General features: G+C 44.2%; 1 protein-coding gene across 3 annotated transcripts in view; it reads left to right on the plus strand.

Annotated features, from left to right (window-relative positions):
* Nucleotides 1-6,330: 6,330 nt before the first annotated feature.
* Nucleotides 6,331-21,864, plus strand: part of FGD5 (FYVE, RhoGEF and PH domain containing 5) — an 89,314-nt gene continuing 73,780 nt past the window's right edge. For 2 of the 3 annotated variants that reach the window (XM_061362505.1, XM_061362506.1), the window contains exons 1-2: nucleotides 6,331-6,449; nucleotides 17,685-20,625. In XM_061362505.1, coding sequence (XP_061218489.1) covers nucleotides 6,380-6,449; nucleotides 17,685-20,625 — 3,011 coding nt within the window. In that variant the 5' untranslated portion in view covers nucleotides 6,331-6,379. Of the gene's footprint in view, nucleotides 6,450-6,895; nucleotides 7,076-17,684; nucleotides 20,626-21,864 lie in introns of those variants that run through there. The other variant, XM_061362507.1, reaches the window with a different exon arrangement.

The raw sequence follows: 21,864 nt of genomic DNA on the forward strand, positions 1-21,864 counted from the left end.
TGGGGGTGTCAAATGCACAGTCCCATCAAACACAGGAAACCAGTCAACATTTCTGCAGCTGGGTGGCAGCTTCCCCCACCCCCCGCCCCTCTTTTCACATGAAATTTAGCAAGAGTGTTTGCTGACCTCCAGGAGTGAGATTCAGCTCTGGCCCCAATGAAGCCAGAGCTGCTGTTGACTTTGTGCCAACGCTCAGCCTTTTCACTTGGTGCCCAATTTTTCTTTCACTGACATCAATTTTACACCTGTGTAACATCTGACCCTCAGTGGTATTGATCCTCACACTTGCTCACCCTGAGTGATGCCTGAAGCATCCATCTGCCATCCTTCAGCTCCCAACCCCCAGTCTGATTCTCTGTGATGTTATTTCCTCTGGTGCTTAATGAAACAGCATCTCAGAGGGTGTGAAAGGCTGGAGAAAACCAAGAGTGACTGCATTAGGCAAATCCATAGTAGTGTGTTCTCAGCTACTTCTGTTTGTTGCCAGAAAAGCTCTACAGGCATTTTGCAAATACGGGCACTAGTGCTTTGCATGCAGGATCATCACATCCTATTGAGTAAAGATAAAAATGTTTCTGGACACATCCTTGCCTAAGCTAAGTTGCATTAAACAAAGCTCTGCCTCCATAAGACCTGGGCCAAAACTGATCAAGGACTTGAGAATTAGGCATCTGGGCAGCTGAGAAGGAAAGCAAATATGCATAGCAGTGAGGAGCGAGTGGACCCAACTGTGGCATTGTATAAGCTCTGAGATTTTGTGCCATTGCATGCAAATTTTATTTTATGCTCTTTTTATTTACAAAAATGCTAAGCAATAGAAATCTCAGAAACTTGTTGCATCAGAGGAGCCTTGGTGGCACCATGAGTCTGAACTATGAACCATGAACACATAAACCTCCTTCCTGAGAGGACTGGTGCTTTTGCTGGGGTACCTTTATGGAAAATGCTGAGTGAAACAGTCAGATGTTAATTTGATTAAGTAAGAATCGAAGATATATTTAGAGTATTTCACAGTTGTGTTCCTTTGTAAGGAATATGAATACAGACTGGTTTCCCAGGAACTTACTCCACTATCCTTCTAGCCTCGTTTTCCTAAAGCATTCCAGAGTCTGTACACAAAACCCATCTTTCAAAATCTAGTATCTCCTGTACACATAAACAATCCTTCAAAACTCGTATCTCCTGCAGTCTGTTGACTTTGGGACCAACTCCCACAAGCAGGTAATGGACAGCATGATTTCAATGTTGGTCAGGAACAACTGGTAATTGTAATCCCTTTCATTGAAAAAAAAACAAACCCAGGTACTGCAAAAAATACTGGCTACGAAGTAACAAACTGCTAGTACAGGAAAGAATATTCATCATCTTGTTGCTGTAACTCTCCCATTCTTCTCTTCCTCTCCACTCCCTTTGTGTTTGTCTTCACTTGTCTTCTCTTGCCTTTGACTAGAATGTAAACTCTTCTGGGCCAAGACTGGGACATATGTTTGACAGGTCCTTTGCTATTAGTTCTGATGTAAAGAAGAGCACAGCTATAGAGTGAAGGCAGTGAGCAAACTATCCATCATAAAAGGTACACTGGTGTTCAAAAATAGGAAGACATGATCTTCATATGCCAGAAAGTATTGTACAGCACTCCCTACTATTCTGACTCTGAGCCTTGGTGTGAGGTGGGCTTTTGAACAGAAGGAAAGAAACCAAGAAAGTGAGGGAGAGTTGACATACCAGTCACTGCAGGATTGCAGCGTTCTGTAGACACAGGAGTTTGTCTTCAGGCAGCAATGACATCAGTCTATAACTGCCCCCAGTGCTATTCCGTAACAGCAAAAATAAATATCTAAAAGGTTACCTACCAGTAGTTACAAGAAGTGGTTACTACTATACTCAGCTCATCACAGCTGCCCGTATTTTACATTTAATTTTACCTGCCATCCCAAGGAATCCATGTGGTTATTAACATGCATTCACTTTTTTCCATCCTGCTTTAGTAAACAATTTCATTTTTTGTAACATGCAGCACCAGCTTACCTTTGAATAACTGAAATGCTTATGTAAAGTGCAGACATTCCCCCATACATTAAGCCTTTCAGATGTCCCAGGCCGCCTTACAGAGATAAACACAAGGGACTAGCTGTCCTATGTCCTATGGATCTATGTGCTTGGGCTTTGGGATGAGTGCTGCTGAACCTATCCCTCCCTCGTGGTTTCCCAGGTAGCAGACTACCAGCTCGAGTGCACCGGGAAATATCAAAATACCATCACAGTAGGTGATTTCTCAGGTAACTAAGACCAGAGATTTATAAGGCAATGTTGGTTTCCACAATTGTACCTACCAGAAAATAGAAAGTTTAGTTCAATGTAATTATGGGGGTGATTCTCCCTATACACACACACACACACACACCCTCCCATGCTGTATTCTCAGTTTGATGCCAGAAAATTTCTTTTGTTAAGGCCACTGACACCAAACAGTGAAAAAGAAACCACAAATCATGAAACCCAAACGTAAAGATCCTAATGAAGAAGAGATAGCAGGGTAGAAGATCATGAAAAAATGCCCTGAAAGACTGCTTATAATGGAACAGACCTCATCTTGAAGAACACATCCACATAATAACATCAAGAGGCTTAAAAATAACAATTAGGATGCACAGGTGGTATCGTATGATAGAGTCTGTAGAGCTTCATTAAAATGACAGAGTGCTAGTTTATGTTACAAGGATAAAAAATACAACTCCAACATGCTAGACAGCCCTGATCCAGCGGTATGTGGATTAGCCCTACTTGAAACAGATTATGCACTTGCTTAGATTTTGGCATGGACTGGTTGGATGAGGCTAGATGAGAACCTTTAAGCCTAGAATGTTCACCTGAGTTTTAAAATGAATCAGACTTATTAAATGGATAGTTGGATTATATTTTGAAGGAAATATTTTTTAAAAAGTCGACATTATTAAAAATTAGCTGGAATTATTAAAAAAAAATGCTTCATTTATCTCAGTGATTGAATAATGAAGTCTGAAAAATGGTTCCTTTGCATTACCCAGATCCTCTCCCTGTTTCTTCCTTTAACACCATCTACAGCTGTCAACCTGCCGGACCCCTGAGAGCACAGCAGGGTACATCCTCACTAAGAGGATGGTGAGGCACTAGCCCAGGATGCCCAGAGAAGCTGTGGCTGCCCCATCCGTGGCAGTGTTCAAGGCCAGGTTGGACACAGGGGCTTGGAGCAAGCTCCTCTACTGGAAGAGGTCCCTGCCTGTGGCAGGGGTTGGAACTCAATGAGCTTTAAGGTCCCTTCACCCCAGATCATTCTATGATTTCACTTCTAGACAAGTAAGTCACAGATTCTCCCTGGGGAAGATGACTCCTCTGTGCTGAACTCTGCTTGCTCCAAGGAGTGTTTTATGTGGTATGGCAACTCTCCACTACAGTTTGCTTGCAAAAGTGGAGATTCTTCTTTTGACTGCAGAAGTTTGATTTGACTCTTTGGGTCTCCTGAACATGTTCACATGCATTCACCTTCCCATTGTTCTATTTGTAATACAGATCATTCCCTATTATTTTTGAAGAGAGTTAGAGGATAAACTGAAAAATTTCAAGCAGTTCTTCTATGGTTCTTATTTGCATTTAGCTATAAAGCTCCTAAAGCTTTTCATCATTTCACTACAGGAAATTATACCCTGGATTGTCTTTTAGACTGACAATAAAGAGAGTATAAGCCTTTTGCTCACTAATTGTACTTTTGAATTTTTTGAGAGATGGATCACTGCACAGATTTTTGTTTCTTTTTCCCTACTGTACCCAAATTGTAGCTTACCTGCTCATGCAGCAGAGTCTTTGGGGTCCAAAATTAGACTGAACTGCTCATGAATACCTTCCTTGGTGAACAGCACAGGCAGGAAGCAGATGGGAGAACGGACCTAAAGGAACTTGTGAGAAGCATTCACTCTTTCCAGAGCCAGGTCACAAAACTAACCATGGGTAGTGCCTGCCAGCAGCCAGACTCTGAGCTACTGGCATGGTACAAGGAGCAGGGGTTGTCCCCTTGTCGCTAAGTCTGGGTTCTGTCAGTGTTTAGCTCCTTTCACAGAAAACAGGAAAGAGAAAAGTCCTGATCTGTTCCATGACATTTTTCACAAATGGGTTGTCTGCATCAAAACCTATGACGTATCATGGTTCTTTGTCCTGCAGCAGACCAAAAAAGAATTTTGAGTGAAGTGCACATTAGAAATCGCACAGTAACTACAAGACCATTGGATCGCTTTTACAAAGGCTTTATTTTGCTAGCATCATACTTAACTGACAATTTTCCATTATGTATCTAGTGATGAGAAAACTTTGCTATTTAAGACTATGTTTTTCAGCTTCCTAGGAAAATTCCCCAAATTCTACAGCCCACATTCTCATGAAAACATGTTTCTTCCCTTCCTGCTGCCCCCTCCCCTAGTGCATTAGTATTTTGCAGCAGTTTAACCAAAATGTTACTCCCCTGGAAAACATTTTTAAGGTATTTTTTTTCCAAATCAACTATACTGTGCTTGATTTTTTTTGTCACTGTGTCACATAAACCTTCTCCCACACTTTGCTGAACAGATTAAATACTATATCTGTATTCCTGAAGCAGCTTCAGATGATGCTTTTATTGACATAAGTTATTTCTGTTGATTGGCATGGACATCAAGGCTGTAGATCACAAGAATAAATCAGGGACGAGCACACGAAGATGAGAGAAGGGCAGATGACTGCTGGTCATAGGTGGTCCAGGGAAACCCATTTAGTTCCATGCACCAGGGCACACACACATCTCATGCTACAATAGAATCTATAGGTGTTTCCATCTCCTCAGCTACACCAGTCACAGTATTAATGAAAGAGTTGCTACTGTGAATTTATGCATCTCCAAAACCATACAGTATTGCAAATGCTTGCTTAGAGGTGTAGTGACATAAGCAGGGTGCCCTACAGAACCAGAACCCAGCTCCATGGCTGTCCAGAGGAGGCCATGAAGATAATAAGGGGGCTGGAGCACCTTCCGTATGAAGACAGGCTGAGAAAGCTAGGGCTGTTCAGCCTGGAGAAGAGAAGCTGCGTAGAGACTCCAGAGCAGCTCCCAGTTTGAACCTACAAGATCTCATGGCTACAAGGATGCCAGAGAGGGACTCTTAACGGGTGATGGGTTCAAACTGAAGCAGGGAAAGTTCAGGTTAGATATAAGGAAGGAGTTCTTTACTGTGAGAGTAGTGAGACACTGGCACATGTTGCCCAAAGAAGTGGTAAATGCTCCATCCCTGGCAGTGTTCAAGACCAGGTTGGATGGAGTCTTGGGTGACATGGTCTGTTGTGAGGTGTCCCTGCCTGTGGCAGAGGGGTTTGAACTAGATAATCTTAAGGTCCTTTCCAACCCAAACCATTCTGTGATTCTATTCCTGCATACCAGCCCCAATGAGAGATACTGAAGCCCACAGAAAGGATTTCCTCTTTTCTTTCCCATTTCCCTCACTGCCTGCTTTGTCTCTTCAGAACTCTGTGCACTAATGTGCAAGGCACTCTGCACCCCATCAGTCACAGTGAGACAGCGTTGAAAGGTCAGGGAAAAAAGCTTTGACTATACTGCAGAGCATCTGCCAGCAGGATGACGTTACTTATTAAGTACTTTGCAAAAGCAGAACTAACAGCATCTAAAGTGAAGTTGCTCAGGATGGTGTTAGCAACAGTCCTGATTTCTGTGGCATTCAGAGTGTCAAAGTAGGACCTGAGTGCTCCACATGCACCCTGCCTGGACAAGGGGCAGCTACAATGTGCTGCTGCTCCCTCTCTCCAGCCTGCTGGTGCTGGGCTCTGGGCTGGCTGCGGACCACCAGCCTGCCCTGGGGAGGAACAGTCGTTTCCTGACTAGGGAGGGACCCACGGGGACAGCTCAGTGCTCCCGGGGGTCCTCTGCCCGGGGAGGGAAATGTGCGAAGTTGCTCTTTCGTGTGTGAGATCAGAGCTCCGCGGGGAAAGGCAGCAGGGCTGTATTATGCCTCCATTGAGAGGAAGGGGGCGATCCAACCTTGCCTGGGGGTTACAGCTGCTGCTGCCCACCCGAAAACAGGGCCCAGACACAAGATGCTCGGGTTAACTTCACTGAGGCAGGAGCTGGCTTATGGGCGAGGCGGAAAGGCAGCAGCCTGTCGCTGCCTGAAACTGCTCTGGGTAAGAGCGGTTTGCGTGCGAGGGCCCGTCCGCGGCTCCCCCGCGCTCGGACGCCGCTTCCAGCAGCAGGTGACCGGGGTGGGGGGGGGTCGACTCCCGAAGCCTGGCGAACTCGGGGCTCCCGGAGCGGATGGTCCGTGACCCATGGGGGAATGGAGCGGATGGGGGCGTGGATGCCTGGATGAATGGATTGGGATGGATGGAGCGGGAGAAAGGACGAAGAGGAGTGAAGGATGGTCGGGAGGAAAAAGGTGAAGATGGGGAAAAGGATGGAAGGAGAAAGGATGGAGGGAGGAGATACGGTGGGAGGGGAGAAGGCAGGAGGGGGAATGGAGAGAGGGGAACCAAGGAGAATTGCAGAGACGGACCAAGGGCTGTGGAAAGCGAGTGATGAACGTGAGAGGCGGACACGCGACAGCGGGAAAGAAGGACAGGGTAGTGCTCTGCTCCCTAAAATGTTCGCGCCCTTGAGCATCCGCGCTCCTTCCTCGCCGCCTCTTCCCCCCGTAGAAGCCGGAGCCACCGGACTCGCTCCGCGGCAAGGGATGCCTGGACTGGACTCCGCGGACCGGACCGAACAGGACCGGACCGAACAGGACCGGACCAGACCCGACCTTACCTGACCTATCCTCTCCTATCCTACCCCAGCCCGGCCCGGCCCGGCCCCCCGCGCCTTTGCACTGACCGCCCCCGCGCCGGCCCCGCCCGCCGCTCCGGCCCCTCTGCCCCGCCCGCGCCGCTGCGCCGCCGTGCCCCGGAGGGGCTGCAGGGCCGGGCGCGTCCGCGAGGGGCGAGGGCGGCGGCGGCCCCCCGGGACAATGCGCTGAGCGCTCGGGGCAGCGGCAAGCAAAGTTGCGGTAGAAGATGAACAACGCCGGTAAGTGCGCGGGCCCGGCGGGATGGCTCTCAGCCTCCAGGCATCTTTTCCTCCGGGCTGGCAAGCGCCGGGCGGGTTTCCTTCCTCCGGTACCGGCAACCCTCCTTCCCTTGGGCCGGCACACCCCGTCTCCAGAGCCAATACCACCGGGATGGCACACCCATCCCTCCCCGTCAGGGCACTGCTCCTCTGGGCTTGCACCCCGTCCCCGTCCCGCATCCCTCCTTCGGGGTCGGCAGCTTCACTAGGGTTGGCACCCCTCCTCCAGGCACCCTGCGACCGTGTTTCCCTCTACTCCTCCGGCTCGGCAGGTGCTCGCTAGCTGCCCGCGGCGCTCCCCGCACCCCGGCGTTGTGCGGGCACCATCGCTCGCCCCGCCGGCACGGGGACGAGCAGCAAGCCCGGGCGAGGCGAGGGTCCGGGGATCGGCGGATCGGGAAGGCCGCGCCTGGTGGGAGCCGCGCTCTGCGCCCACCCTTCCTTTGGGAACACTCAGCCCTTCACAGAGCCCATAGGAAATCTGCTGTTATCTTGTTTCTGAGTTTGGAGGAAGTAATGCTTTTTTTTGCAGAATTTTCTCTCCATGGCAAACCCAAACCCTTCCTCTACTAACTTCCCAGAATTTTTCCTTGATGGAAACTAGGAAGGTGGAAAGAGACAGGGAGAGAAGGGAGCAAATATCAAAGGCAAGGTATTCAACAGTTAAAGCCTTAAAGGAAGTCAATGGAACATCGGGTCAAGCTTTAAATTTTTCCGCAACCCTTTCAGATTTTCAGGGTTGAGCTGTGTGTGTAAAACCCTAGCAATCCAGATAACAACTGTTGCTAACTCTTGAGGCATTTGGGAAAATCTAATGCTGCGTCTAGAATCAAAGACGAAGATGAATGGTCCCTTTTGTATTAGCCTGAAAATCATGGTGGGCACCTCACTTGTATGGGTACATCTTGAAGCCTCAAGATTTCACTGCTAGATACCTTGCCTTAAAACTGTCATGTGCTGGGAAACTGTGAATCATTGTTTGCCAAAGCACAGGAGCATACAGTCGGAAAGGACCTTCTGGGTCAGACCCAGCCCTCTGCTGCCGCACCACCCCTCTGCGTTTAAACCAAAAGGTTCTCCTTCCCCTTCAGATTGGGGAGTGTGACACCCTCCTAACCAAAAAAGTGGTGACATTTCCATTCTATTTTCTGATCCTGTCTGGACTGGACTCTGTCCCTCCCAGGAGACAAACTTAGTTGAACGTTAAGTGGGCCCGCCAAAAATTGCTTTAGCCGTGATGCTCCAACCTCTCTTTCCTCAACTCTCCATTACTTAAATCAGATCGTCTCTAATTTGATCTTGTTGTCAGAGAAAAAGCAGTGTAAGAAATACCAGATATATCCATTTGTAAGAATTTCAATTAGCTGGTTTGGGTTTTTGGGGGGGAATATAGACTGAATGGGACTACCTTCATAACCCAAAGCAGTACCCATTGTTCCAGAACACAAGGTCATGTTACTCCTTTTCTTAATTCATCAAATTATATCTTTAACCAAAACTTTTTAGGTAGCTCTCCTGCTATTGCTCTCACAAAACTGAGAATCTTTTACCATTGCTAGTTCTAGTTTCTAGATCAGATTCATCGCTATTTATTCTTGTGATTACACTGTCCTTTTGCTTAAAAATAGTTCTTTTCCTCCTCTGGTGTTTACCTCCAGGTTGTATTTATAGAGTGCTCATATCCCTTCTCAGCCTTTGTTTTCTACATTCACACAATGCAAGGAATGTCTCTCCCATCAGTGCAAAGCAGAACTTCCTACTGAGTCTGAAGGAGAGGGGTATTTATTAACCGACACAACTCAGGGACCAGCGTTAGCCATCTTTGTATGACAGTGAGTAATACATAGCCCCAGTACGTGGAGTTATATGTGCAGGCGTATATGGAAGCCTTGATGCCACAGAAGCTAAAATATTGACAAACGGAAAACAGGAAGGGAGATATGGAGTATCCTCAGAGATGCAGAACTGATATGAAAAGAAAGATGAAGCAGTCCACCCAAGGTCACGGGAAATCTGTGGTATGAGGCAAGAGACAGACCCCCATCTCCCAGTTTCATAGGAGCTTCCAGCCTCTGAGTACAACTTTGTTTGCCAGGAGTTGAAATGGTGCTGCCCACAGGCAGAAGGTACATATGTTAGACTCCAGATTGTTCAGAGGTGTAAGCAGACTATATATTCTCTCAGCTGCTAATGAAAGTGATACAGGAAAACCTGCCTGTCATGGTTTAAGCCCAGCCGGTAACTCAGAACCACGCAGCCACTCGCTCACTCTGCCACTTCTTCCTTCTCTTGCTCCCAGAGGGATGGGGAGGAAGATGCCTTATGTACCTGTTGGAGAATTGTAACCAACATCTTTGGCTCCTAGGAAGCAGTATATGAAACAACAGGTGTACATAAGCTCTCTGCTCTAGTAGGAACTTCCTGTTGTGAAATCACAGCCAAATTGGAAATACCACTAGCACTCACAGTTAGACAAATAAATGCCAAGATTAGAACAAGATCAGTTAGCTGTCATGTACATGTGGGCTTTCACAGTCAGCCCCTTCCATTCCTCCAAAGTCTTGTATGTACTGTTTGCTAGAGACAGTGAAAATGCTTGAGAATTTTCAGGGTCAAGATTTTTGTGTGTATGTTGAAATTCATCCTTTTCTTATTGTTTTGTATTTAGACGTTTCCCCTTTCCTAGCAGTGTTTCTCTGTGGGATGTTATGCTGTTGTATTACAGTTACAGATAGTTGCAATGAAGTTACATAGTAAGAAATTTGTAAGCTATTGAGCTGATATCCCAGAGTCATAATGCACTGATCTAGTCATGATGGACTCCAATAACGGTACAGAACAGCATTTTATTTCTGCAGAGTGAGATGTGCTCTGACAGCCCATCTGGTAATATTTCAATAAAGATTTGTAAGAAGACAACATTCCCATGGGATAGTTACTACTGACTACCAGTCTGTCCTCACACTAGTGGAGCCTTCTTGCTATATACAGAGTACTTTTGGTCACACATTTGGAGAGTATGCACTCCTAATTGAGGACAGATGTTTCTCAAAATTATCAGACTTATGCAAAGCTGAAATCACAGAATCACAGAGTGGTTTTTATAAATGTCTGAGGCATTTGGGAGCCAATCACCTGCTGGCTTTGTAGAGGACCTCAGATCTCAAGTGCTTAAAGCCCCAGTCCTCAGAAGACGCTCAAGTATTTAATTTCTGATCAAGTCAAATGGGACTGAGGTCCCTTTTGAAAGGAAAACTTGCACTCCTATGTCAAGAGAAAATCTTAGTCTAGATACTGTTTCCAGTCTAAGTGACTCCCATGCAACCTGTTTCCTTTTTTTTATCTAACTTTCGTCATTTCAAACTTTTCTCTGAAATAAGTGCGAAGTAAGCGATGCATTTACATGCTGTAAAACAAAGAACTACTTTTGCAGCAAATATTGCAAAATTCATGACATCTCAGTTATTTACAGTACATTCTGGGGTCCTACCAGTGACAGCATTGGTGTTTTATGAGTTTGAAACCTTTAAAGAGATTGTGATTTCCCTGTAAATCACGCTACCTCGTCTATTTAATCTCCAACATATTGAAGCAGGTTACACAGTTTATACCAGGTACTTAATTCAGAATGACATTCAAATGGCTTATCTATATAGGCAGCTTAAACACATTCTCACTGTCTGACTTGGACAGCTGGCAGAATTGTAATTACAGGTTGGAACTTACAGCTTCCTGTATTGGAAGAGTAATAAATGAGTTTTAGGCAACTCTCTGCTTGGTTTGCCTTCTATTCCTGGCAGCATTACTATAGGAGTTGGTGCCCATGTTCTGGCCAGTTCCAAACCCAGTGAAGCAGCATGTGCTGTTTCACTCCCAGTGAAGCTCTATGTGCTATTTTGACAGGAAGCTCTGTCTACATTCCCTCAGACCAATTTCTTCTGTGAGGAGTAAGCACCATGGTCAAAATATAACCCCATGTATTAGACAAGATGAAACAGACACAGGTACAGAATTTCTCTGTCCTGCTTTGTGAGAACTTGGAGTTGTTTTGGTAGCTGAGGTGTGGAAACATCTTCATTTGACTGTACAGTGCAGTCACACTGTTTCCAGGAGCTTCTGCGTTTGTGCAGCACTTGGCACATGTGGGTCTTGTCAATGGTAGTAGTTCTTAGACAGCATTGTCATGCTTTTATGTGAGAGGGAGTGTGAGCATGATGGCTGCTGGTGCAGGATAAGTTCTTGTTGTTTCATGTCGTTGCCTAGTTCATAGACTAGAAGTGTTACCATGAAATAACTCCTATCCCTCCTGGTCCAAATAATTTTTGTGTCTATAATAGTGTTTCAGCACATGACATGTAAATGAATTCCTATATTTACCACTATTCTTAAGGTTGCTTATGCTCATTTCCTCAATAACTGGGACTTAGCTTGCCTCAAATGGAGAATTTGATTCCAGTCTTTGGAAGAAGTTACAGATTTGCTTGATAAATGCAAAGGCATACGCTGATGGCTGTGTATTATTTTAGCAGCGCATTCTGGTTTAAAAGGAAAGCATCTATATAACATAATGGGTTAATCAGACTGAGGACTGGCTAACTGGCAGTAGTGAATCTTTGTGGTACTTATCTCTGTAACATCATCAAATGGTGGGATGCATAGTGCTGGGACCAGGATTACATTGTTACTGTCCAACATCTTCCTTAGTAGGGGAGCAAATAGGAAAGTATCAGATGACAATGTTGACTTTGTGGTATAAAGACTGGTGAAAGGGTAATTAACAAAGTAGGCAGTGCAGTTATATAAACAGATCTGGATCCTTAAGTTGGATCCATTCAAACAATTTACACATAATTACACTGTTTAGAGGCAATGAGATCATAATTGACAAGCAAGTCAGCCTGATACAGTAACAAGTTGATGGAGAATAGTGAGAACTGGGTGAAAGACGGTACTGAACTCTGTAGATAGCATCATCTGTACCCACTGTCGAATTCTTTCCGTAGGTCTGCCCCGTTAATTTTATAGGGACTATTGGAAAACTGGAAAAAATCCAAAAGAAAAGACTTCAGGAAAGGCGAAACTGTCTAACTGCAAAGATTTAATGAGTTCATTTGTTCAGTTTACCAAAAAGAAGAATGTACCAAGACATAGCTGTAGGGAAGTATTTATCTTCCCCAGGGAAATACTGAAGAATATAAGGAGTTTTAACCCCATGGAAGAAACAATAACAAATGCTGGAGATAGAAGCCAGGCAGCACTAACTGGAAATAAGGGCTTTGTTTTAAAAATGAGTGATTCATTACAGGAATAAGATGAAGATGTTACTAAGGTATATAGTCCACCTTTTGCTGACTTCAGAACAAAGCCTTCTAGAAGACAAGTTTTAACTTTATTTTGTTACAGCAGAGTGAAATTATGCAGCTCCTGATGGGGCTGAATGAGACTTTCTGATGTCCTTGTCTGGGTATTCTTCCTCTACATCCTGTTTTTCAGGAACTTTCCATCTGTGGATTTCAATACCTTCTTTCTGGGCAGAATCAGTAACAGACAGGACCTGTTTGCATTGGTTTCCACTGGGGTTCTAGGTTTGATGCACTGTTGCAATGTGGTCCCTCCACCTGCATTATCACTTCCATCCAGGAGCTCTGCAGATCACTGAACTATGCAGGGCATTTCTGTCCCCTGTCCTCAATGTCTCCTACTTCAGCACATGTCTGAGTTCAATTAACGTTCAAGGCCTGAAGAGAATGCAGGTCCACAAAAGTTCATTGGTCAGAAAAAGTCACTTTCAGCATCTTAAAAGATACCTGAACTGGGTTGTGGCATCAGTCGAGGCTGGGACTAGTGTCTGGATTGTGGAGCTAAGTAATTTCTTGGGCTGCCATCAAAGACCACAAACCTGGGACGAGTCTACAGATATCCCTGCAAATGTTAATTAAAAACCTCAGTGTTTAAGTGTTCACCCCAAAACAAGCTGCTTGATGGGGGAGTGGTGGTGGTGGTAGTGCATAAGGTGTCTCATAAGCCTTAATTAAATCGTAGGCTAATTCCTAAATCTGGACAACATTTGAAAGTGGGTAGTTGCAGTGTTTCAGGCAATACCCCACTCCAAAATGTTTATCGTTTCAAAGAAACACTTGAACAGCGATGGCTGTATGGGCCAATTGCCAGTCCAGGAGAGCCACCAGGCTACTGTTCACTGCTAAGAAACATGGAGGGCAGGAGAGCAATGTAATTTCACATGGGCCATGGCAGGAATGAAACCATGCTGAAATGCAGGTTTGCCTGAAGGAAGGTGGGTAAGGAGAGGAAACGGTCCTTGTCAGTACAAGGAAACATTGAACAATAAGGGGAGGAGCAGGCTAAAGAAATTCCTATTCCCCAAGAGTTTCCTTTTAAGCACAAGGTGGGTGTGTCTCCCTCCAACATAAAACACATCCTAAAATAAACACGCACAATTATTTGTGAATATACACATTCCTTATGGTATGTGTATGGCAGAGTTGTTTTGTGTCCAGGACCTTTCAAGTGGCTCAGACAGCAAAGGAAGCAGAAACCGAAGCAGAATGAAATTGTGGTGGTAAAAGGCAAACAGCAGGCTTTCTTTTCAGTAATTATTTGGGTTATTTTTTAAACAAACACTAGTACTCCTCCCTCCTTGTTTAAGGAACTTTGTGAAAGGCAAGATCAACACACAGAGGAGTTAGGAAAAACTATGGAAGGAATCACTAATGACCAGTAGCTGGCACAAGTGGGTAAGAGTAGGACAATGCGATGCCTGTTATTACCATACTATGAGCAGGGTCCACTACCTTAAGTTCTCTTCCACTAGCAATGTTACTGAAGGTGGTAGAAGGAAAACTCAAGACTACTCGATTGCTTTTGCTGTAGAACTTTATCACCGAAGAGAAAGTGCGTAACTGTGCTTAAGCTATACTTTTTTAAGTAGATGTCTGCATATTTATTTTACATAAAGGAAATGAGTTTAGTACATTATTATATTTCGGATTTCTTTATAAAACAAAGTTTGGAAGATTCTCACATTCTCTACAGTCTGGTCTTCTCCTCATTACTCAGTGTTGCAGTATATACACTCTGTCTCACAAGAACGAGGATGCAGAGGCTGTGCTCAAGCCTTGTTGCATCCCAGGAATGGAGTTGGCATATCCTAGGAAAAGCCAGACACTGCAGGAAGTGGTATAATACCTCCACAGTGATGTTTCTTCCTTGGAGTTAATCCTGAAACCGCCTTGTTCTGGTAGTAAGTGGTCCACTGATTTCTGGTGGGAAAGGTGTAGGGACTCAGTTTTAGCTGATTTCATGCATTTTACTAAAAGAAAGTAAGTTTAGGATGTTCAGTTGAAATTGGTTGCAATATGGACAGTGGGACTGAGTGCACCCTCAGCAAATTTGCCGATGATACCAAGCTGTGTGGTTCAATTGATACACTGGACGGAAGTGATGCCATCCAGAGGGACCTTGACACGCTTGTGGGGTGGGCCGATGCCAACCTTATAAAGTTCAACCAAGCCAACCGTATCCTGGGCTGCATCAAAAGGAGCGTGACCAGCAGGTCGAAGGAGGTGATCCTGCCCCTCTACTCTGCTCTCGTGAGACCTCCCTTGGAGTATTGTGTGCAGATCTGGTGTCCTCAACATAAAAAGGACATGGAACTGTTGGAACAAGTCCAGAGGAGGGCCACAAGAATGATCAGGGGACTGGAGCACCTCCTGTATGAAGATAGGCTGAGAAAGTTGGGGCTGTTCAGCCTGGAGAAAAAAAGCTGTGTGGAGACCTCATAGCAGCCTTCCAGTATCTGAAGGGGGGCTATAAGGGTGCTGGGGAGGGACTTTTCATCAAGGACTGTAGTGGTAGGACAAGGGCTAATGGGTTCAAACCTAAACAGGGGAAGTTCAGGTTAGATATAAGGAGGAAGTTCTTTACCGTGAAGGTGGTGAGGCACTGGAATGGGTTGCCCAGGGAGGTTGTGAATGCTCCATCCCTGGCAGTTCAAGGCCAGGTTGGACAGAGCCTTGGGTGAGATGGTTTAGTGTGAGGTGTCCTTGCCCATGGCAGGGGGATTGGAACTGGATGATCTTAAGGTCCTCTCCTAACTATTCAATGGTTTTATGATTCTATAATAACTGATGTAAAACTCCAAAAGGGAGATCTGGCTGGGGCCAGATTTACAAGATACTCAATACACTTCTGTTCCCTCGCTGTTTTTAACTGGCAAGTTTTCAGCGCTCTGCAGCCTTTGACTGCAGCAGACTTGCTGCTGGCTGCAACAGAAGCAATGGTACATCAGTAATGGAGAAATGTTTGGCACATAATGTTTCCAAAATAATCTGGAGGGGTAGTTTAGCTACCCATTTTGTGATTTCAATAATGAGATATGCCCTGCAGCTCAAAGCAGCAGTGTATACTGTGAAGCAGCAGCATACACTACAGTACTGGAGACTGGCGAATATGCAGTTCTCTCTCCCTCCTTTTCCCCAAGTTGTTGAAGCTGGACTAGATAAAAGAAAGGTACAGAACAATTCTTAATCAGTACATGTGACTGATTACAACAGACTTTTCACTCCTGTGCTAAGATCACTGACTCAGTTTTAAAGTTAATCTCTCTGGTGTCTGATAATTCTAGAAAGACTTTTTCTGACTACAACAGAATGCCAAATTGCCATCATTTTTCTGAGTGCAGAAAGAAATTTCAGCAAGGTTAAGCAGATCAGAAGAAATGGCATCTTACATCTCCCAGGGCCTAACCAAACAACTGTGCCAGCATTAATTTAATGCAGATTACTCCAGTTGAAGATAACAATAAGAAAAGTACTATGACAGCAAATATGGAACAATCAGAGAATCATTTTCAAGCAGTTTGCAGCCAGTATTACTTCATTTCAGTATGGTGCACAGCTGAATTTTAATTCTATTCACTTCCAGATGTTGAAAGTCTGCATTCCAAAATACTCGAAATATAACAGCACAGTAGCTACACTCCCGAGTCTTATACTGTGATTTAGGATAGGTTTTCACATAGGAACCATGTCCAAATGGTGCCTCTTGAGATGATGTTGCCCTCTTTCCTGTGTGTAGGGCACGAAGATTTTGCACAAAGAATTGTTCCTGTCTCTCTCATGGTGAAAGTTTGTTCTGTGCTTTTTTTTACAATGGAGAGCTTCCCCTTTTCCACTAGAATGTGTTAATTAAAAATAGAAAAAGAATTAAAGATTTTGATGGACTGACCATGTAGTTACCTATTGATGTCTAGGAAACCTTAGTAAGAGCAAAATGCTTCTCTTTGCTTCTTACCATCTGTAACCATTTGGTGTGCTGGCTTCTTCACACCACATATTTCATCTCATCTAAAATCTCATGAGGGAAGATCCCTATTGTTGCCTATTTATGTGGCTTTTCAGCATTTCATTTAGTTATTTAAAGAATATTCATTTCAGGATGAAGATAGCTAGAAATGGCTGTGGCACGTAAACTGCACTGTGAGTAAAATGGCCATATATGACTTAATTCATCTAGCTTCAATCTAGCTTATTGTCAGTCTGCTTGAATTCCCCTGCATGAGTGTCAGCACTTTCACTAGAAATAATTTGGAGACCCTGGTTGGCTTTAATTTACAAGATTTTTTAAACATGTACTGACAGTGCAGATTGTACCTGCAAGGGATCCTGGCATTTACAGGAGGTTAGAGGATCTTTTCACTAAAGAAAGGATTGAAGAGGCTGTACAGTGAAAACTTAACCTAGTAACTCCATATTTTGGGTTGAGGTATTTCATCCAGTGCATTACAGCTGCATAACCAGTGTAAACTATTAGCCAAGCTTTTAGCAAATCATCTTATACCTCAGGATTACGTTGTCTGACAAACAACATGTAACTCCATATTTTCTTAGCAGGGTAAAGGCAAATGGGAAGCCTGTGTGTCTGGGCACCATGTGTTCACTTCGGTTTGGCTGGGTTGAGTTAAACCTTGAACTGTTGGTAGAAACTAATTTTGTTCAGTGCTGAATTCTGCAAACTATGTGTTGAAATTAAAATCATTGCTGCAAAGTGTACTTTGTTATAGGAGCGGCTGCTATAGCTGAAAGGCATTTCTTTTATTGCAATGAAACACTTCAGCAACCCTGAATCAAAATGTTCATGTTAATCTTAGGGCAAAGAGATTTCTGGGGCAGAAACAAGAAGACTCTGATGTCATTAGCACTTCTGTGTGCAGGGGTACTGCTCATCCGTGGGTACCTGTGTATGGTACCCTCTTGGCTCTGCAGCCATACATCTTTCTTTTCCCACATGTGTTAGGGCTGCATATAGTTCAGAGCAGTTCAGTTTTAACCTTAAGCCATGCTCCCTGGAATAGCTACACGTAGTGCCACATAGAAGCACAGTGTATATGCTTCACTCTGTCAAGTCTCTCTTAAGAGCTGAACCTTTAATTGGTTTGACATCCTTGGCTTTAGAAGTCACTGGTATAAGATAACGTCTACTGTAGGGTATATTCTGCTGGCTTTAATATGAAACCAAGATGACTGACATGGCTTTTCTCTTTTTTCTCCAGAAATCACAAAGCCACCACTAGCACCGAAACCAAAGATTATTGGTCATCTTTCTCCAGTAGCTGTCTCCAAGTTTTCTCCTTCACTGCCAAGGGCTGATATTCTTCATAACCCAAACTCTATGTCGAGGGGTCCCAAACCACCTATCGCTCCCAAGCCAAAATTCTCAGCTGACACTGAGGGCCAATCAGGTGTTTATACCAACAATAACTTAAATAAATGCGCAAATGGGAAACTGGTATGTCTTGATGGAGAGCTGTATGAAGGAAACCAACACAATGCTGATTGCTCAGAATCTGAGGCAGATAATGAATACATTGTAGTTCCTGAAGCTCAGCTGGCCAGCAAAGACTGTGATGACTTGGAACATGAGCATGATCAGAACCTAGATTCCTCTGTGGAAAATGAAGTCTTGGGAACTCCAGAAGAGCTAGAGATGGAAGAGAATAACATTGCTAATGATGAGGATACCAATGATCGAGAAGCCATTGAAGATGAGCACCATAACGCTTCATATATTGCTGAATCAATGGAACCACACTCTGAAGAGTCAACCAGAGACTGTGACCAGTCTGAAGCACTTTGTGAGGAGTCCTCAAATGCCCCTGATGGGGATAGTGATGCTTCCAAAAATGTAAATGATGAGGAGGAAGATGTAGGTGATTATAGTGAAACCAAAAACAAGGAGGAAACTTCTAACAACCTGGAACTGGTTAAGGACAACAGTGATTTTAAGACTGACACTGATAACACCATAAATAGGGATGAGGAACTAACGGGTGATATGCTTAAAGATACCACTGTAATGCCACTACCTGCAGATGAATCAATCCCAGGTTGTGAGAAGGCAGGACAGGAGGAGGAGGAACTGCTGGAGATTTTAGATAAGGGAGATGGGTGTCTAACACATGATGGTGACCACACTGCGCATGCAAAGCTTGATTTAAACACAGAAGGGGACTTAGAAAATGACGGCTGTGCAAGCCCTGACATGCTGCCTGATGAGGCCAATGAAGAAATCGCTCCTGGCACAGAACCATGTGAAGATGAACCCAGTGCTGAAAGTGGTTTAGGAGAGTCCATCCATCAAGCAGTAGCTGAAGAGGAAGAAGAAGACCCAAATGAGCCCAATAATACAAACATAGGAAATGCCAGTGATGGCTGCCAGATCACTGAGAGGAGCGATGAGGAGACATCAGAGGTAGCCTGTGAAGCAAGCAACGACTCTGTGAAAGGAGAAGAAGAAACTGTGAATTCACAGAGTATGGATGATAGCTGTCAAAATGCTCCATGTGAGAATGAATGTGATGAGGAAATACCCATGGAACATTCAGATGAGAATCTTCAAACAGAAGGGATCTCTCTGGATGAAGATGGTGGGATCTCTGAAAGTCTACCTACTAATCCAGGCACGGAGCCAGAGCTGGAAAATGTGACTGCTGAAGAGCATGGTGAAAGTATGGTGGAAACCTCTAATTCAGATAAGCTGCAACTTGAAGACAATGAGGTAGAAGCAAACAGCCTCAGCCAAAGTGTCCCAAGTCCACCTCAACAGATCCCGCTTGAGGAAGAGTTAGGAGTCTGTAAGCATGGCAAAATGAACGTAGAATGTGGGACTGGACATGTCTTGCATGAAAATCTAGCAGTCCCTGAAGTGGTGATTGTGCCTGAAGAATTTGAGGAAAAAGAAATTAACAATGATTCTCTAGATGACCCTTACGTACTTCCCACAGAAAATGAAATTGCTTATGATGGGCAGACTGATTTAGGAGCTGATCACAATAAACAGGACGAATTAGGCATGGATGGTGAAAACAACTTGCTGCCCATTGATCGTAAAATTACTGTCACCAGGACACGGTCGCTCTCTGGGAAAATGCCAGGCTATGTCCCAGAAACAGTGCCAGAAGAAACTGGACCTGAAACTGGTTTGCCATCTTCCCGCAATGGCCCTGGTACAGATTTAAGCAATAGCTTTTTTACAGTGGAAGGAAAATCAATGGAAGCCAACAGGGCATTACGAACGAAGTCAAGACGTTTCATTTTCTATCCTCGATCTTACTCTGTTGAGGGGAGAGAGCTACCTGTCTCTGTTTACAGAGAAAGTGATGGCTGTATACTGGACGATGGTAGAATAAAAAGGACAGAAGACAATTTGTCGTTGCCTTGTGTCAATGGCTCCTCCGGTAGTTTTTCCCAGAGAAATCATCCTTCATCATGTGGCGTATCTACTCCATCCTCAGTTGTGGATATACCACCTCCTTTTGAACTTGCCTACATCACCAAAAAGCCAATCACTAAAAGTTCCCCTTCACTTTTGATAGAGAATGATTCACCTGATAAGTATTCCAAGAAAAAGAAGTCTTCCTTTAAGAGGTTCCTCACTCTAAAATTCAAGAAAAAAACTGAAAGTAAAGTGCATGTAGATGTTAATGTTTCCTCTTCAAGGTCCTCATCAGAGTCCAGCTATCATGGGCCTCCAAGGCTGATGGAGCTGGACAGGAGAAGCCTAAGTAACTCACCTCAACTAAAATCACATGTGGGCAAACTCCGTGCATCTGAGTCTCCCTCATCTGTGCTTTTCTATAAGGACAGTAAAAGAAAAGGAACACCCAAGTCCTTCAGCAGGAGTGTGTCGAGGGTGGAATCTTTCGAGGACCGGACCAGACCTCCTTTCATGCCACTCCCATTAACAAAGCCCAGGTCCATTTCTTTTCCCAACGCTGACACATCTGACTATGAGAACATTCCTGCTATGAGCTCTGATTATGAAAACATACAAATTCCTCCTCGAAGATCCACCAGAGCAGGAACTTTTACTGAATTTTTTGAAGATCCCAGCAGGGCAATATCTGCTGCTAATGAGAATGACGGCTATGTGGATATGAGCAGCTTCACTGGCTTTGAGAACAAGCAGCAAATCACAGACCAGGAAACAGAAAGGTACTGTAATAAGCTATTATGTAAGACCTGCTAGCCTTGGCCAAAAAGGCAAGGCCTCCTCTGCTATGTATCATAGGCAGATCCTCCACGTTGCTTGGCCTATACCCCTCTCAGGAAATGCTTAAGAGAAAGATTGGAAGAATACAAGATGAGCCTTTGTGAGTGGGGGAAAAAAAAACAAAACAAAAAACAAAACACAAAACAAAACAAAATCCAAGCAAAGAAAAACATTTAAAAATACTTGGTTTATCCAATGGGTCTAATTTCTGCGGCTTGGGTGGGTGGGGGCAGCTTGCTTTGTTCTTCAGTAGGAAAGGTTTCTGACTTCTCGACTGAAGGAAAAGAGAGCCAATTTGCTGGAAGGGGTCCTGTTTCATTTTTCCATTCCAGTCAATTCTCAAAGCAACAATATACACATAATTTATCTTTCAACATGCATCAGTGAAGTACAGACCAGAAAATCCCAAATCATGAGCTAATCAGACTAGACAATTAATTTTAAAAGTTGCTTTAAAGCTTATGATTACTGCCCTCTGACAGAACTGCTGATTTATAGATGAGTTAAATTGCAAACAAAAAATGTTCTTTTCATAGTTATATAGGAGGAGTGCACTCAAGACCTTTGAGTTTGAATATGTTGTCAGATTATAGCATACAATCAGTGGAGTGCAGAGACGTAAATAAGAGTGCTTGCCATTAAGTTCATGTTAAACAGGTAATGAGAAAACAAGGTGCAAAGCCAGTAAATGAAAAGGAATGTCTTTAATGCAGTTGCATTCTGTTAAATATGTGAAAAAGATAAACATCTTAGAAGCAAGGGGTTCATGTCCATTTTCATCTATCATTCTTCTAAAGATATAATACTTCTTTGATGCTTTGTTTGTTTCTTTGCAACATTTGTTTTTTCTGATCTTCTCCTCGTCATTGTGAATGGAACAAACAATGGGCATTTCACACGTCCCTCTTTTGATATTTCAGACTTGAGGAGTAAAAGAACTTCAACAGCTCTGAATAAATCTTGCAAAGGATTTCTAAGCAAGAATGATGTACAGTGCTTTGTATTTCTGAGAGAAACAAGAACTGGCAGGGGTGGGGGAGGCGAGTATGGCATGGGAACAAGGTTGCATCGTTGCTTAAGCTGTGGACCGAAATGTGCCCAAAGCTGAGGAGTCTGGGATGCAGGCCTGTGGTCCAGCTGTGGACATGCTGGCTGCCCACAGTGTTGGGATCCCTAATGCC

This window comes from Neopsephotus bourkii, unplaced genomic scaffold, assembly GCF_033783945.1.
Source record: "Neopsephotus bourkii isolate Nb327-2 ecotype Australia unplaced genomic scaffold, CSIRO-AGI_Nbou_v1 NB_1120, whole genome shotgun sequence".
NCBI classification, from domain to species: domain Eukaryota; kingdom Metazoa; phylum Chordata; class Aves; order Psittaciformes; family Psittacidae; genus Neopsephotus; species Neopsephotus bourkii.